A 24,444-nucleotide genomic window follows, 5' to 3' on the forward strand; every position below is an offset into this window, starting at 1 on the left:
TTCAAACTGTTGTTCTAAACAACTCTGTATCCTTTCAATAAAAAAAAAAGTGTGTCACTTTTTATGCTATTTTCATACCCCTTCCATTTCTTCCTCAATCCAAGTTTCTACCTCACATTAATTCTTCTCAGGAAATAGAACCCCTTTGGCATTTTCTGCAACACAGATCTATCCACAACAAATCCTTTCTTTTTCTAAAGAAACGTATGTAATATTTGTTGCATGTAGAGGTACTTTTTAGTAGATAGCAAATTCTGGGTTAGTAATTTTTTCTTTTATTCTTTGAAAGGTAAATTAATATGAAAGATGCCAATGACAGGGGATTTTTCTTGTATTCATTTTTCTTGACATTTGTCTGGTTTCTTGAATTTCTGAGTTTCCTTCCAATCCCAAAGCTAAGGAGAGTTTGCCCATAGGCAAATACTTCCTCCTTATTCTCTTGTTCCTCTTCTTCTGAGACAGCCGGTCACACATCTCTTTGTTAGTTTGGTATTGTGTTAGGTGTCACAAGACTTGCATCGTTTTTATTTTTCATTCCTTTTTGCTTCTTTCTTTCTTTCTTTCTTTCTTTCTTTCTTTCTTTCTTTCTTTCTTTCTTTCTTTCTTTTTGGTTTTTCGAGACAGGGTTTCTCTGTAGCTTTGGTGCCCGTCCCAGAACTAGCTCTTGTAGACCAGGCTGGCCTCGAACTCCCAGAGATCCACCTGCCTCTGCCTCCCGAGTGCTGGGATTAAAGGCGTGCGCCACCACCGCCCGGCCCCCTTTTTGCTTCTCTTAAGAAAAGATCTCACACAGCCCCAGCTAGCCTTGAACTCACTGGTCACAGCTTGCTGATTCTCTGTTTTCACCTCCCAAGTGCTGGGATTGCCTGTATTAATTTTATGAAGCCTCTTTATCATTGTCGATCTCAATGTATAATTTTCACTTCTTTGGTTTCCAATTTACTAAGGTTTTCTTCAACCTCCTCTGGACTGAATCTTACAGCTAGAGTTTGCTCTCATCTCTGGTTTCTTTTTATGTTCTAGAATTTCCATCTAGTTACTTCTTATGTTTTGGTGCTGAGATTTTCTATCTTCGTATCAAGACATTTTCTTTTTGTCTAACATTCTTACTACCTAAGTTGAACATGTATGTCATCTTAGCATTCAATCTCTATAGCTTTTTTGTCTTCCTGATTGTGGCCAGCTATTCTCTAAACGTCAGTAATTTTTTAACATATGCCACATATCATGACTGTTATATTGTTGATGTGTCTGGGTTTTGTAGCATTCTTTTAGAGACTTGCGTTTTGTTCGGTTAGTGGTTCATTCACTGATAGAGAAGCTTCATCTTCCTTTCCAGGCTTTTTTGAAAACTTTGTTAGGGACAAGGAAAGGGTAACAGCCTCATTCTTATGGTTTGGGTTTTCTGAAATGTCTCTAGAGTACTTTGGATACTGAACAATCTGGGCTGTAGACCTCCTTGTATTGCCGTGAGAATATCAGTGTGTTTGCTCGGTAATAGCTGTGTTCCGGCAAGCCTTTGCTATGTGTCTCTCTGCCCTTATATAGGTTGTTATTTGTCTGATACCTTAAAGAGACTCAGCAAAAGGTTTGTGATGCTTCTTGTTTGCACAGTTCATTTTCATCAAGTACAAGGGTTCAATCCCACCCAAGTCAACAACCCTGAACTCCCATCTCTCAAGAGAGCATGGAGCCTTAGTGGAGTTGCATCTTCCCAGCCCAGAGAAGCCAAAATCAGTAATGGCTCTTTCTTTGCATATTTCTGTTGGCAGTCACATCTTGTACTGTTTGTGGCCTAATTGGTGAGAATAGTTGTTTCATAGAATGTGTCCAAGGTTATAATTATGTAGTTTGAGAAGGCTGTCACTCCTGATTTGAAGGAAAGAATTTCCTACTTTCTAACTTCAAAAACAACATCAACCACAACAGCAACAAAAAAAAAAAAAAAAAAAAAAAAAAAAACGATCAAACAAACAAAAAGAGAAAACCTGGATGCAAATCCAAAAGCTATTTAAGTCTCTCTCTCTCTCTCTCTTTCTCTCTCTCTCTCTTTGTAAGGTGGACATCCTGGTCTATCTTTCTTTTCCTTACCCATTCTCATATATTTCACTCCTTTTTTCTTTTGTAAAACATAGGTCTTACATTCCACAGCTTGGCTAGGTATAATGTCACTCATATGTTAGATACCAGTCTTTTGCGGTGCTCACATTCTAAGAGATATGAATGAAACACCTACGTACAATTTATAATACGAATCACCATAGAACTGTAAAATGTTTTTGCCTACAGCATGAAGGAAATTAGTCTGTTTGGGGAAGAGTGGTCAGGAAAATTTGAAAAAAGAATTATAGTTTGTAGAGATAAGTGTTATAAGCAGGGGCTGGAGAGATGGCTCAATGATTAAGAGCATTGACTGCTCTTCCACAGGACCCAGGTTCAATTCCCAACACACTCATGGCAGCTCACAACTGTAACTCCAGGATCCAACACCCTTACACAGGCATACATACAGGCAAAACACCAATAAAATAAAAGAAAAAAGGAAGGGTTATAAGTGGCCAAGCTGTGGTGGCACACATCATTAGACCTAGCACTCGGGAGGCAGAGACAGATGGCTCTCTTTCAAGGCTGGCCTGGTCTACAGGGTGAGTTCCAGGACAACCAGGGCTACATGTCTTGGAAAACCAAAAGCGAAGTTGAAGAAAGAAGAGGAAGAAGGAAGAGGAGGAGGAGGAGTTCTAAACTGTGTCAATCAGAGGACCAGGGCTTATGAAACATAAAAATGAACAGGGAGGAGTCATACTCAGGCCTACTACTGTCTATATGAATGGGGTTATAGTTACAGAGTAAATAGTAGCATTCTTTATGCAAAGCCAGAGTGTTTCCAGAACCCTTGTCTGAGAGCCTTCCGAGCAGTGTTGAAATAAATAGTGCAGAAAGAAAGCCCTGCTTTGTGGTCAGCTGCACATCTAGAGATCTACTGTGAATCAGGATACGTGGACCCGCGAGAGCATGCTGGGTGATCTTGGGCAAGTGGCTTGCACTTTCTAAATCTTTAGGCTGGTGTGTGCTAATCCCTCCTTCACCGGGACTTCTGTGAATTTCAGTGACTCAGTGTGCATGTGCTTGGAGCCATACTTAATGTCTAGTGAGAGAGTTAGTCATTCATATGGGAACAGCTAGACCCTGTGGGACAATAGGACTATGGGGCAGTGATGCTGTTGAGTCTGGGATCTGAATCATTTGCCTGTTTCTGAAGTGGCGAGAGAGAGCCATTGTCAGGGAGTTCCTAAGCAGGCCAATTCCCTAAAGAGAAGCCAGGCAAGATTAGCACAGATGTCTGTGTTCCAGGTGTTTTCCAGATGTTGATTGTGAGGATATGTAACAAATGAATCAGTCTGTAAGCTGTTTCAAGCACTGTCGGGTTTTAGTAATAATGAGGGACAGTCCATGCTGTTGTGGCCCAGGGACGATGACTCAGATTCCGTCTTGATCGACTCTCTCTTCCACAAGGTCTTGGCAGGCAATCTCTTGTACAGACTAAAGCAGTGCTCTGTGATGCACATGGGCTTTGGGTCAGCTACCCTTCCTGTGGGCTCCGAGGCATCCAGTTCTGGTGGAGAAGCCACGGTGATGGTGCTGAAGTCTTCCCTGGTGTGTGCTAGTGTGAGCAACACTGACCTCTGCAGAAGAAATAGCATCCGTGCCTTTTTTTTTTTTTTTGGATCCCTCTCCCTTCCTTTTCTATAGAAGGAATGCTGCTGCATTTAGACTGTACAGCCTGTGTCTACCAATAGTCCGAGGGTGCATGGTCCCAGTAGACAGTGGCAGCCATAGCTGGTCATCCTTCAAAGGGGATACAAACACAGAAGGCCAGATTGTTTATTGGTAGGCAGTGATACTGAGATTCCTGAAGTGGTGTAGTTGCTTATGATGTACGTCATTGCTTTGGTTATACTCAATCTGTCTGCAATGCAGGGGCTGCTTTGTTTGAAGAGGTAAATGCTTACTGGTCCCTAACCTAGGATGCCTAGAACATGTCTGTCCCAAGTCTTTCTGATGTCGCAGCCAGAGCACTATTAACTCTGTCCTGAGGTAGTGTTAATATCATCTAAGTGGTTGGTACCCCTTCCCACAACTTCCCGCACAATCCCTGTGTTTTATGCTGAACGCCCATCCTTCGCATCCCCTCTCACACATGTGTGTGCATGAGCTCACAAGGAAACATTATGTTGGAAGTACAGGAGTCAGAGAATTAGGAACTTCCCTCCTTGTTGTTGACATGTGCAAAAGGAATAGCGGATCCCTGTTCTCGCTGTAGTGGATAAGATTGACTTCTTACCTTTCAGGCTAAACTTATGAGCTTTCCCCTTATCAGCATGGGTTTACATGCACAGCGAATCTGTTCCTTTACAGTCATCTCTTGGAGGGGCGTTAGACGGTAAATAAGTAATTCTAAGCTGACCTTGTAACCAAATTCCTGTTATAAGGTTAGCTAAAAGCAGCCACTTTAACCTTGATCTTATTTTAGTTTGAGTCCTGTAATTGTTGGAGATTTCTGATTTCTTTGAAAGGAAATTCCAAGCTAGCATATGTGCCAATGTTTCCAAATAACTCAACTGTTCTCTGTGAGGATTCCCATAGGAACATCAAAGTCAGTCTCACTTTGGGAGGAAGAGGTTATTGTGCGACTCATTCAGCTTCTCAAGGAGAGGTATCAGCCCTCGGTGTCATTTGTTTTTGTGCTCAAGGTGTTATTTCGACTGTGGTGACACTGGTGGCTTCAGCCAGTCTTCAGTGTCGTTTCGAACTTTCCAATGTAGAAAAGAGAAAGTCCCATTCCCCTGGGTGCACTGAGGATGTGAATAAGCAACGAGCCGTAGTTTTAAGGCCGCTTAAAGTGCTGTATATGCAGTATGCATTGAATGACTTCCTGTCTGCAGCAGACTAAACCTCAACGGACTGCAAGCAGGATCTGATGGTCCACTTTGCAAGGCTCTTTAAAGTTGGCGGGTGGGGGAGAGTGATCAGAATGCTAAGGCCCAGAAGGCTAGATATTTGACAATTGATTAGAGGAGAGATTTGCTTGTTGGTAGAAATCCTTCCTGCTCGGGAAAATAGCAAGCCCGTATTCCACATATGCATGAACCTTAACCACTTCAAGTCTCTTTCTGTCTGCTGTCTGTTGGGTTTCTTTCTTTTTTTAAATGCTGGAGCATGTATGGAATTATATTGCTTGCAAAAAGAGAATTCAACAGAAAAGCCTGCTTTTGGAAAACTGTGAAGGGTTTTGCACATCAGTACGGAAGCCTTTGGGAACAACCACAGCCTAACGGGCAAACGTCCCGAATGCAGCAGCTGTCTTCACCACCGTGTTCTTTGAATTGCAGGGAAAGCCGCAAAGTCCACTGAAGACCCCGGCCTACAATGGACAGCCATGGCATTGCCGGCACTCATTTCTCTTGTAATTGGATTTGCTTTTGGAGCCTTATACTGGAAGGTGAGCCTCATACTGGAATTGCTATTCTTCCCACCCCATCAACAGCTTTACATGTTTGTTTGTTCATACAATCTACACATATATACACATGATTGACGTACTCCTATTTTCCAAAAAATGGTTCTATTGAGAAAAAAAGATCATTTTTATCATAGCGTAGAGCCTCAATGAAACTCAAGCTTTAGAAAGATTTCCATTCTTCTTCATTGTTCGTTGGAGCAGTCCCGTAACTGAGTATGCACAGTTAAGGGATGGGACCCAGTTTAATTAAATAGAAAAAGGAATTAAATATATTGAGACTCATATGCTGTGATTTAAAAGCCAAACAGATGTATCTATATGTGGCTGCTACTTTGAATGTTCCCTCTTTTGTTCTCTTGCTGAAGTCTGTCTAAAATTTTGAAGGTGCTAAATCATTATGACTCAACTTTAAGAGATAGCTTTTTAATTTGATCACTATTTATAGAATAGTCTAAAGCTATTGAGTTGATAATGCTTGCACGACCTTCATTGCGTGCGTGCCCACACACACATAGTTATTTTGCATTTTTAAGAAAAAGCACCTGGGACGGCATGTAATTGCCATTAGTGATGTAAGTGAAGACCACTGACCTCAAACCTTGCAGCAGTCATTGGTGTTTCTGCAATCCATGCCATTGGTTTGTTTTTGCTTTTATTTTTCCCAGAAGAAACAGTCAAGTCTCACAAGAGCAGGTGAAAATATACAGATTAATGAAGAAGATAATGAGATAAGGTATTTTGTTCTCTGAACCGTGTGTGCTCGGATAAGCTTGGTGTTGCCATTTCCCCCGCTGTGCTTGATCGTAAACATCTTTAGGGTGTTGTTCATTGCTGGACCCCACCTCCCATTCAGTGTGTTCCCCAATCTTTGGCTGTTTCTGACCGTCCGCTGTATCCTCAGTCCTACGTCTTTTCCTGTGCACTAGCTGTCTCTGAGGGCACATTTGCCTGTGTTCTCTTTCCACAGACTCCTGTGTCCTTAGAAGCTAACCTTTTTTGCCTGTGTCTGGTGTCTGTCTTATCCTTGTTGCCTGAGTTGCTTTCACAGACAGGGTACAGACAGCATATTCTTCATCAGCTCTTGTAGATACATTCTTTGTCCTGTTGCTTTTTAAATCTCTGTGTGTGATTCGACTTCCTGGTCAAAACCCTGTGGAATGACTTTCTCTGGCAGCCTTAACATAACTTTTTACTTCAATCTGGTTTCTGCAGCCCTCAACTTTGCCCAGTTTATTTAACATTTTATTTAAAGCTAAACAATGCTATTATTTTAAATGTTTTCCTAGCTACTGTAACTGACCCAGAAGACTCTTCCACCTCTCACCCCAGCACTTTATCTGCCTTCGAGTATAATCTCCACCATGGTATTTTCTCTTATGTCTGTCTGTCAGTGTACACACAAACACACACACACTGAACATATAAACATTATCGCTATATATTTTTAACTGCTTCAGCTGATGATTGTGGGGCAATATTATGCAGGCCACATCATCTTTCTTCTCTGTAGGACAGACATTAAGATAAGCTTCTTACATGTTTGCATTAACCCTTCCCCACCCAGCAAGTCTTTTGCTCCTGTATTTACTAACATTTCTAGATCAGCTTCTTACAGTGCGCTGCTAGTGATGACTTCAGAATCTCTCCAGAAACAAATGAGGATTTTTTTTCTTGTTGTTTTTCAGTATGTTGCAACAAAAAGAGAGAGAGTTTCAGGAGGTGTAATTGTGGATGTATCAACATTGTTACCTTCGCACAGTGGTAAGTTGCTGGAAGTCAAGCTGCCAGAGCATGCAAGAACCATAAAAGATTTTAAAGGTCAACATTTAGAAACAAACTTGATTGTTGTGTCCTTGATGGCACTGGTGTCTAAATGTAGCTGGAGTAGTTACAAAGTCGAATGGTGCCTGCCTCTCTCACTGGCAAATTCTCAGGTTTTGAAAAGTAGGTAGCATTGGTCCACAATAATGGCTTCATTTTAGATGGGAGATACACAAAATATTAATCATTGATTTTTGACTTGGAGTAAAAGGAAGCAGAGAAAATTAGGAATAAAAAAACAATAATCGCATCCTATTTCATTTAGGTGTGACCATTGTCAAAAGACAGAGACCCATTTGCTAGATACTTAATAAAGAGAAAACCTCAAACTATCTTCCTGCCATTTAAAGGAAAACAAAACAAAACAGCTTCTTATAGCCAGAACAAAACTGTTAAGGCAAAATGTCACTGGTGCAGGCTTGCTCAGTGTACTGACTCCATAAACCAAGAACAGACACCTGATGTGATCATGAGGTATTTTTTGTGGGGGGTGGATGCTGCACAAGAAAGTAGAGTATGGCCTAGCTAGAAGGGACAGGTGTTCATTAGCTCTCACGCTAGCCACTTTTCCTGCTCTCAGGCACAGATGCAGGTGGTGGGACACCCAGAGAGCCCTCAGCTTGATCCATTATCAGTTCCACCTCTGACTCACTTTTACTTCCGGCACCTGGTCAGTAATGATCACTCTCTTAGCCTTGTGTGCATTTTCCGCAGCGAGCAGGACTGGCTGCTCCTCCCCCCAGAGCCTCAGTTCTTCCTACACACCTTCATTTTTGAAGGACCATTTCCTTCTTCTTTCGGGATAAAGTGCCTGGCGAATTCTCTCCTTTCCCTATAGGTCACTGTCCTTCCAGCTGTCACTCTGTCCCAGATTCCAAAATTATCTCCAAATTGAATCTTCCCCGGGGAACCTGGGTCGTAGCCTCTGCGTCTTGCTCTAATAACTCCCTTTGATTGGTGTAAGAGACCATTTTTAACAACTGGACTTACCATGAGAAAATAATTGCTCCATATACATTTGGCTTTTGCCGCCAGCCATCCCCCTGACTGCCACGTGCACGCCATGACTGTGGGTCTTATCTGCTCCCGTCCTAGCTTCTTGAGGCTCAATTTTCCCCTCTCCTGTAATAGACGAAATAATAAGGAAATGAAATCTCCTTTTTTTTCCCAAAACAGTGTTCTTTAAGTTGAAATCATTGTTCTTCCTTGAATCCCCTTTCTTTGTCCTTCAGTCCCAGCCCAAGTTTCAGAGATCCTTTCTTACATGCCACCCCTTAAATGGTTGATTGCACCCTAGAAGCTCAGGTGATAGCCACTGCTGTTTGGGTGGGGGGTTGCATTTCAGGGATCCCGTTTTGGTGTGTAGTTCTTCAGTCCTGTGGTTTGAATTGTGGTGTTTGCCCTATGACATCTGGATTAAGATGAGGGAACCCAAGCCACTGCTTAGGAGGAAAAGAATTGATGACATTTTAGAACAGACGTAATCAAAGGAGTTATACACACTTCTACCAGTCTCCTAACGTTCAAGGACAGGAGGTGGGGCTGTCTGGTTTCATGCCACATCCCTAGCACGGGGAATTCTTTTCCAGTACAATATGGATTCTTTTTTTTTTTTTTTTGGTATTTTTTTTGTTTTTTTTAATTAATATTTCCACCTGCTCCCCGTTTCCCATTTCCCTCCCCTCCTCCCAAATATTGCCCCCTCCCTCCCCTCCCCTCCCCCTATCCCCACAACAATATGGATTCTTGATGAATATTTGTTATGTGGATGAACCAGTGAGGCTTAAACTATTTTAACCAAATGGAAGAGAAAACACTAAATAGCTGATTTTCCAAAGGAAATAAAATTTGTAGACGAAAATAAAAGTAATGAAAATAATGTGGAAGGAACTAAATGATGAACTGGAAGCAAGAGAAGTTTCTTAAAAAAAAAACATGTTAAAGTTGTGTTTGTTTGACATCAATCATGAAAAGTTTTATAGCACATAAGAATTTGACTTTGTCACCTAGATGACATTGACTCCCCACACAGCAACTTACTCATGAATTGGGTTGTATGGAATACAACTTAAAAGACAGAAATAAAGTGGAGATGATGTACATTAAAAGCTTCATTTATGTTGGTACATTATTGAGAAACTGTGTTCTTCATGCTTCTCACGATGTTATTCCAACAAACTGCAAAAGCTACATTGGTATGTGCACCACACCACAGCATAGTTGTGTCCTCGTGTTAACTATGGCCTACGAAAGGTAATAACACTACAGGATGAAATGTTGAAGTAAATGAATTTACGAAGTTCAGAAGTAACTAACGGGGTTTGCAAAGGCTACACAGTAAGACCACTGCGTATAGAAGATGTGAGGTTGTCACAACCCTGGATGCTGATGTGGACAGCATCCCCTAGGGTTGTGCCAGGCCCAATCTCTCCATCTGAGGGGCTAAAAAAAAATCACTGGCCATAGAAGAAAGGTTTGGTCCTGTGATTGATAGAGGTAATGTGTACACTAAATGTGTCAAATGGTGGCTGATTGGTAGCATATTATTAGCAATAGAGAGGATTGATGTAGAGACTTCACGTGGCATGAACAAAGTTAGGAAGGGCTCAGAGTACGAACAACTGTTGCAAAGCCACACAGCTGGTACAAAGGACTCGAGTGGAAGTCACATACTCAGGGTGTCTTTATTAGGGTTACTACTGCTTTGATGCAACACTATGATCAAAAAACAATATGGAGAGAAAATGCCTTATTATTATTAAGCTTCCTAATCACTGCTGAGTCATCAAAAGAACTCAGGACAGGATCTCAAACAGGGCAGGAATCTGGAGGCAGGAACAGATACAGAGGCCATAGAGGGGTGCTGCGTAACTGGCTTTTGCTCCTCCTGGCTTGCTCAGCCTGCTTTCTTATAGCACCCAGTACCAGCAGCTTAGGGGTGGCACCAATATTCTGGGGGTGGCTGGCCCTCCCCTTTCAATCACTAATGAAGAAGATGCTTTACAGCTGGTTCTTAGGGAAACATTTTCTTCAGCGAGTTTCCCTCCTCTCAGATGACTTTAGCCTATATCAAGTTGACAGGAAAAGGATTCAGCACACAGGGTCAGTGCTGAAAAGAAAGAGTGGATGTCAGTTTAAACGCACATTTGAATTCTAGGAATATGACTTACGTTCCATTAAGTAATCTAAAAGCTGTTCGGGGGCTTAGAAAAGTACTAGCCATGCCGTGCAAGCAGACACTTAGGAAATGTCATCAGATACTGGTGTGGCCAGAGGGACAGAGGTTTGAACTGGAGGTAGAGGTTATGCCCTGGAGAACTGTCTTCCATTCAGATGGGAGAGATGAGAACTAGGGTCAGGGCCTTGACAATTTGGAAAAAAAAAATGGACCACTTTGGAGACATTGCAGTAGCAGAACCAATCAGCCTTTACTGGTAGACTGGACAGCTTGATGGGTCTCCGCGACGATCTGCAATTTAAGGAAGAAAGGATGGTGCTCCTGCTCAAGGAAATGGGATGCCTGAAGTCAAGAGAGAGTTCTTGATGAGATGAATATTGAGCTGAGAAGTTACCACATGCAGTGACCTCAAAGTAGGGAGGTCACTTGGGGCTGGAACCTATAGAGACCTTGGGAAAAAAACACTTGACTCGTGGAGAAGGCTGAGGCTGGCTGGTCATTAATAGCAAGCACTTGTAGCGTGCACTTAGTTACCTTCCATTATTTCACCATGATAAGAGTAGAAAGTAAATTCCAAAAAGTATAATTTCAAAACATCTTAAAATTATGTATTTTCATGCATTTATTATAACTTCAATATATAAATATTTAAGTATTTTTGAAATATATTTTATAATTTATATATGTATATATACATATACATACACACATGTGTAGACAGTCATAAAAAAAGATTAAAAACAACACAAAGTAAATTTCCCTTTAGATCTGAGCTTCACTAGGAGAAACAGATCTGAGACTTGGTAAGAGAGGAAGCTTAAGCCATGCCCGGACATTTAGGGCGCCGACTTGAAAATGGAAGGTCACTTGTTATTGAGGTTCCTGATTGCTTTCTGAGATGTTTCCTAAAAGTGTCTTTGTTTGGGGAGGGCTCCTTTTTCCTGTGAGTTTTCTTTTTGTCTGCATAATAAAGCAAGAGATTATAAATTAGGTTGGGCCTGAGTTCAAACCTTGACTATGCAACCGGTCGTAGCATCCTGAACGCTTTGGCATCCTTTAACCTCTGTGCTTTCATAGGCACATGCTGCTGTGTCGGCCAGTGTACCCTACCTGTGGTTATCCAGTGCCACCATTATACTATAGCCTAGCTGTGAAGCATGTTATCCCATCTAGATTTGTAGACCTGATAATATTTCTACAACAAAGCCACCGAATGCCTTGCTTGTAAGACAGCATCCCTATCGTTAAGTGGCACATCGTTGTATACTGATGGAATAACAGTACCACTCTATTTATTTCATGAGTGTGCTGCAAGACCCAAGATGTCATTATAAAGAACTTGTAATTTTGTTCGATGGAACAATTGCTGTCAGCCTTCAATTTTATTTTCTTTGCTTTAGTGACTCAAGAACAAAAATCTAAAATATATTTCCAGTACAGATTTCTCTGTATTTAATTAGCTCTAGAATTTCAAATTATACATAGCTCTCCTGTGTTCTCTTATTCCAGTTTGCTTGTCTTGCCAGGCTCTATTTTAAAAAATCTCTATATTCTCAACTTCTGAAGGTTTCTTTTCATCCCTCTTTGTTTCTCTGTATAGATTTAAATTTGCTTTCCTAAATTACTGGAAAGCAGAAATATCTGAGCATTCGGTGGTTTAAAACCAGCCCCGAGAAACTAAAACAAAGTATGTTTTTCTGTGCTTCACCAAGTACAATAAACTGTACCGAGGCCAAGTGAATTAATTCTTCAGCCTGTGTTGCCACCAATTCATTAATTCTTTCTTGGTTTAGAAACACCGAGGGAGAGCCTGTTGCTGGGATTTCCTCGGCTGGGAGAAGCAATTGCTTCGAACTAGCTAGGCAGCCAGAACACTGCAACTGCTCAGCCCTGAGGCTGGAACGGTGGCCTCTGGACAGCTTCTCCACCTGCCCCAGCTATGTGGCTTATGCCACTCCATCTGGCTCCACCCCCACACTCCCTAGACACTTCCTTGGGTTCGAACCTCCTTTGCTCACCATCCATCCACTACTCTGGATGCTAGAGAACTTCAAAGCTATGTAGATTGCTCACTCTCATGCCCCAAACTGAGATAAATGGAGGTTTGGGGGCATGACAGCCGTGGGATATTAATTTATTCATTCTTTTTTTCCCTGTGTACGTGTGTTCATGTGTGTGTATGAATGTTGAGACATGAGACCACTTTGGCTCTCATTCTGCGGGTACCACCCATCTTGTTTTCGGAGACAGTGTCCTTTACCAGCTTGGAGCTTGCCGATTCATCTGGGCTGGCTGGCCAGTGATGTCCAAGGATCTACCTGTCCCCATTTCCATAGTGCCAGGGTTACAAGTACATGCCACCATGTCTAGATTTTTCTTTTAATTTAAATGTTATTTTTATTGGCTTACAAAGAAATGGGTTTTGATATGGCGATACATGCCTGTGTATGTATATTTGTTTTTGTGTATATACATTTATGTATGTGTGTGTATATATATGAGTGTGTATGTGTATATGTGTGTGTGTGTTTGTGTGTGTGTGTGTGTGTGGTTTTCAAGCATGTTCTGGTGATCAAACTCAGGTTTTTATACTTGACTGGCAGACACTTTTTCAGCTGAGCTGTCTCCCCATCCCACTTGTCCATTTATTATTATTCTTAATTTTTCAATGATCATCATTCTGTTCTTCTGTTTTTATAATATTTTCCAACAAAGTATGCTTTTGATTTTTTGCCCCCCTCATTTCTCCTTCCTTCCTGTAGTTTACAGTCATTCGTCCATAGGGGAAAAACACTATAATTTTTTATTATGTTACCTTGAATTTTTACATCACGCTCATGAAATAAACAGGGTGACCTCACCTTGCTAGAGCAAATCCCCCTTCCTATCTCCACCCCATCCTATCCCCCATTGTTTTCCCAATTTCACATCTCTTTTTTGCCCTTTTGCCCGCCCCACCCCATCCTTCCTCATCACCCATTTACCCTTCTTGGTTTCCTTTACAGCTTCTTAGGCTTTTTCCACATTTACACCCATTTGTGTGTTTGTGTATTTGTGTGTGTGTGTGTGCATGCATGTGTGCATGTGTGTTTGTGCCTATAGAAAATCACACACTTTTGTAGATCAAACCATTTTCCTACAAATTTTGTACTTTCCCTTTCTCTGATGGCTGAATAAAGTTGCACTGGGTACAGGCACCGCCACATCTCATTATCCATCCACCTGTCAGGGGACACCTCAGAAGGCTCCATTTTCTTGCTATCATGAAGAGAGAAGCAGTGAAATTTATTCATTCGTATGTCCAAGAAATATTTGCTGCCTGTCTATTATACTGCATGCCAGGCCCTTTTCTGAGAGTCGTCTACAACAGTGACAATCATAGACGAAGTCATCTGACCTTGTAGAGCTTCTAGTCTAATGAGAAGAGAAGACAACAGATCATCAATAAGATGGTTTGAGATAATAAGTCTTCCCAAGGAGACAGTGGCTCATTATCACAGAAATCCTACCCAGTCCTTTAAGGCTGAGAGTAATACACATTGACTCTGATCCTTGCTCTGGGGTTTTATGTGAATTGTGAATGTAGCTGTAAAAGAAGGCAGCAAGACACATCTTAATCCTTCTCCTCTTTCTCCTTCTCCAGGCTGGTGACAGTTCATGTTTGCTTCATAAATGAAGCAGCTTTAAACAAACTCCTATTCTGTCTGAAGTGACAGCCCTCATCTTTGTCTGGTCTTGCTACCCATGACTTTGTATGGTTGATTCAGAAGTGGGAGCAGAGCGTTTGGCTGCGAACCTGGCACTGAATTTGTCATCTAGAAAGAAGAATTTACATGGAGCAGGACTCTGGAGGTTTCGAAAGTGATGATGGGAAGGAAGGAACGCGTGTCTAGTCCGCTTGCGCCATTTGAAGGGCTTGGGAAATGCCCACACAGCTTCGGTCTTCAGTTACAACCTGCAGCCTGTAGTTAATTCTGGACCCTGCAAGTAGATCTCAGCCTGGATATTGGGGGTGAGGGAGACTTTTTTTTCACAAAGGGATGTAGAAAACAGTTTTAAGAACAATAATTCCGTAGCATCAGCCACTGTATGGAGTTGAAAGCCATGGGGAGCATGTTTTGTTTTTGGAAGCAGGCATATCTGCTCTGTGGTTGTGATTAGCAAGAGGAGCCAAAGCTTTGGCTCTTCTTGACCGAAACCATGTGCACCACATCCCGCCAGGAAAATGGACATGGTGGGCTGGTTCATACCGCAGAAGCCCTGGACTGAAGTGGGATGCCATGGTGTATGGAAGACTCCAGTGCAGTCGCCGCAGCCGAAAAAGCTGTTGCCATGGACCAGCGGAAGAACGTGCCAAGAAAGACATTTGGCCCCTAATGAAGCCGGTCTTTTCCCTTGACCGTCGCTCTAGAGTGTGTGATTCGTGTTTGCAAAACTAAAATGTGACACGTTTAGGTTTAGAAACTACCGCAGAGCTATGAAAGCAGACTTGGGAGAATATGCTGAATGTGTAAGGGTCCCGTTGTTTTTTTTTTTTTTTTTTTTTTTTTGTTTTTTAATTTTTATCATGGAAGAGAATGAAAATAAATGATGGTATGTAGTACATAAGGTTAGTAATGTACACTTAATGCTAATATGGGTGTTGCAAACTAAGTAACTCGGACTGTCCAAGAATGCAAGGAACTAGAAAACTTTAGTGACTTACAGTGTAGCCATTATCTCCTTCAAGTAGCCATTTTGAAAATCAGACACTGTGTATGCATTAAAGTTTATGAAATGAAATAAAAGGAGAGCTGTATGTAGTTACGCCTGTCAGTTTGCTACTTCAAATGTGTGACAGAATTTCTCATAGTAGACGGAAATTGGCAGTGAACAGTGCTTTTAAAGACCAGAACTTACAAGATGTGATGTGGATTCCCCTGGTCCATTTTTGTTTTGTTTTGTTTTGTTTTTGTTTTTAATAGAACAATTGGCCAAAATCAAAGAATAACTTCTCTTCTGCTTTAATTTCGGTGAAGGGTCTTTTCACCTACCATAGGCATATACAAAACTTCAAGATTTCATTCTAACTTAACCCTTGTAACAGTCTTATTTGCCCTGTACTCAAACCTCCAGACAGCTGTTTTCAATGCCCTTATGTGGAAGTGCATGGGAACTTAACTGCTAGTGTCTCTACTCTCTTGAAAGTGCATGAAAAATTCTAGCTTACATTCCGAGCTAGTCCAAACACAACTCCACTACCTGGCCTCTGCTCTTCTTCATACCAAAGAATTCAGATGGTTTCTTTAGTTCTTAATCTCAAACTCCAAGGTTACTCCAATGCTATCATTCCCGCTACTTGAAGCCAAGTGCGTCGAGACGTTGTATTTGCTTGTTCAAGCCCTAAGATAGCCCAGTAATTAGTAATACACTAGCAATCAAGTTAGTTACAGAAAGGACCTATTTTGTTGTTTGGCATTGATTGCTTTGGGAATAATAATAGATGTAGGTTAGCACAAATCATAGGTGTAGGTGTATATAGATTGAGACTGCTGTTATTTCTCAGTTTCGTGGCTTGATTTCTTGCTCTGGAAGTCACATTTTGTTCAGGCTTATGACAGTGCTGTTTACTGAGCTGGAGACTACAATAAGTACATTGGTTTTCAAAGCTAGCAGTTGGATTTTAACACTCGAAACCACGGTCTTAATCAATAGTGTTGATTAAACAAATTTAACAGGCTATAAAATCTGATGTGTATAGGGTGGAAGATTAAATAGGTTGATCCACGGATTGCCAATTCTCTTTAAATACTAAGGTTCAATAAAATGCATGAACAATAGGAAAATGCTGACCATTATTTTGAATGCTAGCTGCTTGGACATTAATTATGGCATATCTGCTTTCAGATTAAAAAATACATATCTTTGCATATTTTATTCCATATATGTTCTGAATATTTTTCTTAAAATATGAAAACCTCCCAACTGAGAAGATAAAGCGTAAAACTCACCCTGAAAGTGACCCATTTTTCCAAGAGTTCTCTTTTGTAATGTTTAAAACTTGCTTTTCAATGTCAACAATCTAAGAAATCTGCAAAGTGTAAATTGTGTTGGAAGCTTGGTATCCCCCGGTAGAAATGAAGCCTGTAGCCGTACTATCTGTGGACCAGTGGGTTGTGCTAGAAGAGTCCTGGGTTTTATATTGTTATCTAACACGCTTATCACACTGCCACGTTGTAATGAGTCATAGAAAAAAATGAATTTTTCTCTACAATAATAAAAAAGCTGCACTACAAAAAGTATTGAGAAAAAGTGGAACTATGTAAAAGAATGTATCCACAATGAAGTGTGTGCTTTTAGTTGAGAAATAAACACATTTCAGTGAACTTTCATGTGCTTTGAAATAAGCAGCGTGCCCTAGTTTGGTTCTGTAAATGAGTTGAAGTTATAAATGAGCAGAAAAATCTCTTGTGGAATCGTAATGGTTTCTGCTGTGTTTCTACAGTGGGTTTTGATTTTGCGATTTAGTTCTGATATAGAATCTTAGCTATCCTAGACATTCTTGAAGGCATATAGTTTTCAAATTAGGCAGTTAGGTGGCTTCAAGTGACTGTTGAGAAAGATTGTCAGGGGACTCTAGGTTGCCACCTATGGATACAATAATTCACCTCCCTCTTTGGATCTCAGATTTGTATTTGTGTGTGGACAAACTCTGTGGTCTCTCTTCAGGCGTGAGCCCTTACATCACACAGTTAACAAAACAGAGAAAACAGCTGAAAGCATCCTATGGAAAACACACAACTCTGGCTTTCTGCATAAGTGTTGGGCTGGAAGAAGTCCTTTCTGTTTGAGTTTCTAATATAAATAGGGTCCATTAGTAAAAGCGAAATTCAACTTTAAGTAGGGTGAATTGGATAATCATTTACACATGAGATGGCTTTTACCTTTGCTTGAATAAATGTTTGGAATCATCTCTGAGGAATGAAAACCAGTAGTGACTTTTCATCAGGAAGAGACACAAGACGTGGGTAACATTTGGAAATGTGTACGAGTGTAAATGTTCTCATGTTGTTAAAAGCTAAGAACAAAAAAAAAAAAAATGGAGGGTGCTACTAAAGATCTTAGATGCCAAGAGATAGATTCAAGCCAATCTGTAAAATGATAATCCATAAATTACATTTAAAATTGAAAAAGTAGGACAAGAATTTGAAAGTAAGCCGGTTTATCTTTAGAATGATATTGTGAAAGTGACTTTAAATGTAACCAATTCAGATCAAAAAAGTTATTTATGGGATCTGATTACACAACTCGTGTTACTGCCTTCCATTAACCAGTCTTAAAATGCCTTTGTCAGAATAAAATTAACGGCAACTCTTTCGTAACAGGAGTGGGTGAGGAACGATCCATACGAAGGTGGGATATTTATGGTTCTGAAATGTTTGCTATTAAGTATTGGAAATGCACAACTGCCATCTCCTAATATTTTCTTACAATGCTGTTTTTAGAAAATGCTTAAAGAAAAAAAAACATGGTATTTTCATTTACTCCATTTCTAGGGCATAAGACTTCACTAAATACAAATTCGCAATCCAGATTCCTATAGTCTTCTTCTCCAGTAGTCTAGGGATTGGTGTGCGATTACTGTGCCCACCTGCCACTGTTTTTTTTTTTTTTTTTTTTTAAAGTCAATAGACTTGAGAAGTATTCAGACATTTAGATGGCTTCACAGATATATTGCTAGTTCAGTCATACATTGGAGTTTGCATATTGTAAATGTAAGTGTATGTCAACACTATTCTAAATAGTTTATGACTGAAGTTTAATTAAATAAAAGTTGTAAAATGTGATGTGTATGTGTATATATTGTATGTGTACTTTTTAAAATAGGTATATGTCCTGACCCTTTTTATACAGGTTTGAATTTGAAATTACATTATATAAACATATACTTTATTGTTCTAAATAAAGAATTTTATGCACCCTCATAAATCTGCCCTCTCATTTGATATCTTCAGGTTATTATATTATTAACAACATGGATTAGCATTTATTAAGCTGCAGATCTATGTGTGTGTGTGTATCCTTGTCATCAAGTATAAATGCAAATAGATAGGAAATTTTTACTATAAAATCTGGCAAAGGTGATCATGATTAGCTAGCATACTGCTTTCAAGAGTTTTACAGCGTAAATAAGAAAAGGAAATGAAAGACACCATGATGTGTGCAAAGTCACACTGCAGTAACTACTTACATGCTACCCCTACATGCTAAACTGGAGTCCAGGTAACATGTTTATGGCACACAAGAAATGGATTAAGCAAGGGAAGTTCTTTAAAGAGTTGGTTTTGGAGTTATCACTTGGAAGGATAAGACATTCTCATACTTGAAACTAAGGAAGTATCAAAACCACTTAGCTTTTCCCACCTAGTCAAACAAGGGTATCCTCAGCATATATTATATAAAAAAAGATATACAGAGAGATGAGACCTAAGGATGGTACAACAGGTAATGAAGACACAGTCCTAGTGTCTACATTCATGTGTGCTTTTGAGAAAATCACTGGCCAATTAAACTCACTATGATGCCTGTGGTTTGGGCAGTATATAAACATTTTACTCAGTCCCTGGCTAGCACTGACTGGAGACTATGCACTGATTAATCTTTGTGTCAATCTGTCTGTATGTAGTTGGGTAGTTGCCTAGGAAAAATACCACCGGGTGGATTTTATTTGTAATAAATACAGTTTTCAAGACAGTTTCAACTGATACTAGAAGACCCACCTAGAATGTGATATGAGTTGCATCGTTCCACGTGCTGGTGCCCCAGTCTAAATAGAAAGAAGTTGCGTGGGGCGCTGGCATTTATGTCTGTTTCTTGACTGAGGACCCATGAGTCCAACCACTTCACACACACGCTGTCATTCCTTTACCATTATGGCTGCACTCCTGAAGAGACGAGATAACCCTTCCATAAGTTGCTTTTGTCACTTCACAATGGACCACTCTGATGGGAGTTTGGTCAAAGTCAGAACCTGGAAACAACCTAAATGCCCCTTGACTAAAGAATGGATAAGGAAAATGTGGTACATTTACTCACTGGAGTACGACACAGCAGAAAAAAATAATTACATCTTGAATTTTGCAGGCAAATGAATGGAGCTAGAAAACATCATTTTGAGTGAGGTAACCCAGACTCAGAAAGACCATTATCACATAAGTGGTTTTTAAACATAAAGCAACAACAGCAACAACAAAAAAAGCCCACAAATCACAATCCCAGAGAACCTAGACAACAATGAGGATCCTAAGAGAGACACACATAGATCTAATCTACACAGGAAGTAGAAAAAGACAGGCTCTCCTGAGTAAATCGGGAACATGGGAGAGGATTGAAGGGGAAGGGAGAGGCAGGGAGGGGAGCAGAAAAATGTAGAGCTCAATAAAAAACAATAAATTATTTTTTTAAAAATTAATTTAAAAAAGCTGCTAGGCTGAATAGGATAATGCACCTCATTGAGCTGCATCCCAAGGATAGTGCAGGGAAATGGTTAGCTGACTTAAATGCTCTTTGTTCTGCCTTTTGACTGTATTTAGTATATATACTGGCTGAGAAATAAACTTGGGGCTGTTTGGTTTTGCCCTTCAGTCCTCCTAGTCTATTCTAAAAAGAAGAAGAAGGAGGAGGAGGAGGAGGAGGAGGAGGAGGAGGAGGAGGAGGAGGAGGAGGAGAAGGAGAAGGAGAAGAAGAAGAAGAAGAAGAAGAAGAAGAAGAAGAAGAAGAAGAAGAAGAAGAAGAAGAAGAAGAAGAAGAAGAAGACTTTATCTAACATTTCAACTATGACTGCTTGAATCCACTAATTGGGAACCCACTGATGACAAAGGCCTGCTTTATTCATACTTTGGCTCTTTCACACTTTACAATGAAGCACTACTACCCTGAAGTAAGGAATAATGTATAAATCTAGCCCTACGAGCCCTAACCCTACAACCTTCCCTCCATAGGATAGTTGGCTGTGCCCGAGGTATCACTTCTACCTCATCTTGCCAACCTCTAGAATAGTTTTGGAATGTAACATACACAGACACGCACACACACACACACACACACACACATAAATATATACACGTGTGTGTGCTTGTATGTAATTGTAATATTGGTCTGTACTTTGTAATGTAATATTTATAATTTTGTGTAATATGTAGAAAACAATGTAATGTAATATGTAATAGTAAATGTAATGTTGATCTGTACTTTGATACACTTAGAAGAGTGTGCATTAGCCTAGAAAGATCTACCTTCACTGTTGCGGAATATTATTTCAAGATGTGTTACATTTGTTGATGCTGTGGAACATTTGTTTAATGATGCAAAGATGTGTTGCATTCTTTTATGCTGCATTTGTTTAACTCTGTGAAGCTGTGTTACTTTGCCTGTCTAAAATACCCTAATTGGTCTGATAAAGAGCTGAAGGGCCCATAGCAAGGCAGGAGAAAGGATAGGTGGGGCTGGCAGGCGGAGAGAATAAATAGGAGAAATCTGTGAGGGGAAGACTGAGGAGCAAGAAACAAGGAGAGGAGGACAGTAGGGGCCAGTCACCCAGCCTCCCAGTCAGCCACAGAGTAAGAACAACAGATACACAGAAAGAAACAAGAAAGAGAGAAAGCCCAGAGGCAAAAGGTAAATGGGATAATTTAGGTTAAGGAAGCTGGCTAGTAATAAGCCAAGTTAAGGCTGGGCATTCATAAGAAAGAATAATACTCAATGAGTGTTTATTTGGGAGCTGGGTGTCAGGCCCCCAAGAGAGTAAAGACTAGAAAACAGCCAACTACTCTCCACTGTACATCAGCAGACAGGAAATCACAGGTATATGCATTAAGGTTGTGACGTAATGTGTGCCCTTAGACAACATTTCAGCCCACACTTAGTGAAATGCATGATAGACTCAAAATAATTTCCCCTCATCATTTCAGAATTAAACACAGGTCCTTATCAGGACCCCTCAGCCTCCTCAATCCTCTCTGTCAATGACTATGCTCCACCACAGCTGCCACACGATCTGAGGATGTGTTCTCCATTCCTCATTGTATCATCTGGGGCACCTTTTGGGGGTCCTTAATTTGGCTTGTCTATGCCCAGAGTACATTTTTAACGTCATTCCTTGTTCCTTTCAGACACTAGCTGATTTTCAGGCAGTTCCTTGGTAGTTTTATTGCCTGGATCATTATCGTTTGATTTATTCACACCCTTGTCTTCGTTTCTGTCATACTCAATAGACTATGATGTCAGAATCTCTTGTTCCACACATACTTTATAGGGCACGAGAGGGGACCTAAGCAATCTTGTCACATGTTCGCACATAGATTTCTGTAAATTTTCAGCCATCTATGTTTACCAGTAGCTGTGATGATAGCGGAACTGCTTCCAGTGACAGTTACTGACCATGTGCTAGCTCTCTAACCCATCGTGACCCGATGGTGCATAGCCAATTGCTATAACACGGTAGAAACATTCTGTGGACCTTATACCTGAAGTTTGTTGGTGAGGGTTGAGGAACCGCATGGAGCCAGCAGACACTTTGTAGAATGTTTTCAGAACTGCTAATTTACCTTATAAAGGAAGACTGGTTTCATCCAAGTCTGGCCAAACAGAAGTTTTTCCTGGCCAGGAAGTCAGTAAGGCAGTTCACTTATCCCTTGATACTGGTGAATTGTTCTAAGAACCTGCTGCCCATAGCTAACTCTAAGACGCCCAGTTCTCATATAGGAAATGTATAGTGCTTTCACCTAATACACATCCCTCATATAGAAAATCATCTCGAGATTTCTTAACATGAAATAAAAATGCCAGACTCATATGTGTTATACTGTACAGCTTAGAGAATAGCCACAAAAAAGTATGAACATCCAGTCCTGTGCAGACACTTGAAAATACTTTCAACAAAAAGCTACTATATAAGCTTCCATGTGGGCTTGAGAGTGCCAATTATTTGCGTAAACGCATAGAAATACAGTTGCCTAGTTATACTGTAAAGCTATGTTTAGGTTTGGAAGAAGCTGCCAAACTATTTCCCCCAAGTCATGGGGCCATCTTACATCCGGGGCCATGATGACTAGGAGGAATTACTGCAGCTCCCCATCCTTGCCAGCAACTGCCATGGCCAGCTTTGCCTTTGAATCCATCGCTATTGTTCAGCCTGCAGCTCTGCGGTGACCAATGAGGCGGATGAGTGTTTTTCATGTGCTTATTCTCCATCTGTGTATCTGCAGTGAGGTTTCTGGTCACATCTTTTGTCCACTTTGAAGCTGGGCTGTTTGTTTTCTTACCTAGAGTTTTAAGCGTTCTTTGTGGTGTTTTGGAAGCAAGTTCTTTGTTAGATGTGTGATGTGCACAGACTTTATCCCAGCCTGTGGCTCGCCTTTCCGTTCTGCCCGCTGTTTGCTGCAGAGCATCTGTGACTGTTTTAAAAATACGTGAGACTCATATGATGAGTCCGTTCCTTAATCTCAGAAAGCAGTCTACATGGTACACAATTTGATGGTTCCCATATGTCACAGCTGTCGTATGTTTTCCTCCCCAGTGTCTCATGTCGACAGAACATGTTTAACACTTGAAAACTTCAATTTTTAAGAGGTCAAGATGCTGTATACTGAACCCTAAAAAGCAATACAATACAGTATGTCACCCTAACGATTTCTTGAATGTATTTTTAATGCATAGAAAGTCAAAGCACATTAAAATGTTGGCAAAAATTTATGTACATTTAACTGCAGTTTGGAAGGCTGTTTTGGAATGTATCATAAAAACCATTTCAGAAATTATTATACCCGGATTCCAGCATATAAAATAGATTTAAAAATCTATGTCTGTCTCTGTACTCATTTATTTATTAAATAATTGGGACGATATTTAAATTAAATAAATATGAACCAGAAATCAATAAAGATCACCGAGGAAAGAAAATTGCATTATTTTCTGAGAATCGAATTTTAGCAAAAACATCATATATAACCAGTAATTTATGACCTCAGATCCAACTCTTCCACTATCACAGGCAACAAGGGGGACATCTCTCCCCCGAACACACCACCGTATGACAGATGAGGGGCGGGGCCAGATCTCCATGCTCTTTTTTCGAACCAGGTCATCAGTACTTCCTGTCGATAGGGCCAGCTTTGCTTCGTTGCCCAGGAGAGGTGTGGGGACCCCTTTCCTGAGTGCTGTAGCTGGTTAAGGGAGGCTCAGCTCCCTGGCACAGCAGTGGGGGCCGGGGCAAGATGAGGAGGGAATCTTTCCCTCGCCCTGTCCACCACAAGGCAGACAAGGAATGTGTGGCCCGCTAGCTCACTCTCACATGCTCAGGACTATCTCACCAGTGCCTCTACCAACAAGGTCAGCTCTATTGTGGTGCCCAGGCCAGGAGCAGGGCCTGCTTTCCTAAGCACTATAGCTCATAAGGGGAGGGGAGGCTCCCTCCTCTGTAGCAGGGGCGAGGGGCGAGGATTAAGGAGGGACTTCTCCCCCACCCTCACCGCTACCCCATGACAGACAAGTAGTGCAACAGTTCTCCCATGCTGACATCTTCAGGACTGGCCCCTTTCCTGCCTGTGGCAGATGGGAGAGCTGGCCCTGAGGTCATAAGAGCGGGATAAGCTGTCCCTGCCCCGCCACCAGCTGTAGGATGCAGGCGAGTGGCCCCTGCACCTCAACTGGGCAGCACCTTAGAGCTGGCCCTGATGATTCAGGTGTGGGAGTAGACCCTGCGGGCAAAAAAAAAAACCAGGAGAACCGGCCAGGCCCCTTCCTCAATGCAGCAAGGGATGAACTAGCAAGGCCCAGGAGCAGGGCTGGAGAGCTCACCCTGGTGGTAAGGATGGCAGACTGCTGGCAAACTGACCAACCTTGCAACTCCCTAGGCCCAGAATCAGATGGTGCACTGGAACTTCCA

General features: G+C 41.1%; 1 protein-coding gene across 3 annotated transcripts in view; it reads left to right on the forward strand.

The window, feature by feature from the left end:
• The window catches only part of Kitlg (KIT ligand), an 85,737-nt gene extending 67,391 nt beyond the window's left edge, over positions 1-18,346 (forward strand). For all 3 annotated transcript variants that reach the window (XM_057758044.1, XM_057758043.1, XM_057758045.1), the window contains 4 exons: positions 5,391-5,500; positions 6,187-6,254; positions 7,207-7,282; positions 14,164-18,346. In XM_057758044.1, coding sequence (XP_057614027.1) covers positions 5,391-5,500; positions 6,187-6,254; positions 7,207-7,246 — 218 coding nt within the window. In that variant the 3' untranslated portion in view covers positions 7,247-7,282; positions 14,164-18,346. The remainder of the gene's footprint in view (positions 1-5,390; positions 5,501-6,186; positions 6,255-7,206; positions 7,283-14,163) is intronic.
• The last annotated feature ends 6,098 nt before the right edge of the window (positions 18,347-24,444 follow it).

Source organism: Chionomys nivalis, chromosome 25, assembly GCF_950005125.1.
Source record: "Chionomys nivalis chromosome 25, mChiNiv1.1, whole genome shotgun sequence".
NCBI classification, from domain to species: Eukaryota; Metazoa; Chordata; class Mammalia; order Rodentia; family Cricetidae; genus Chionomys; species Chionomys nivalis.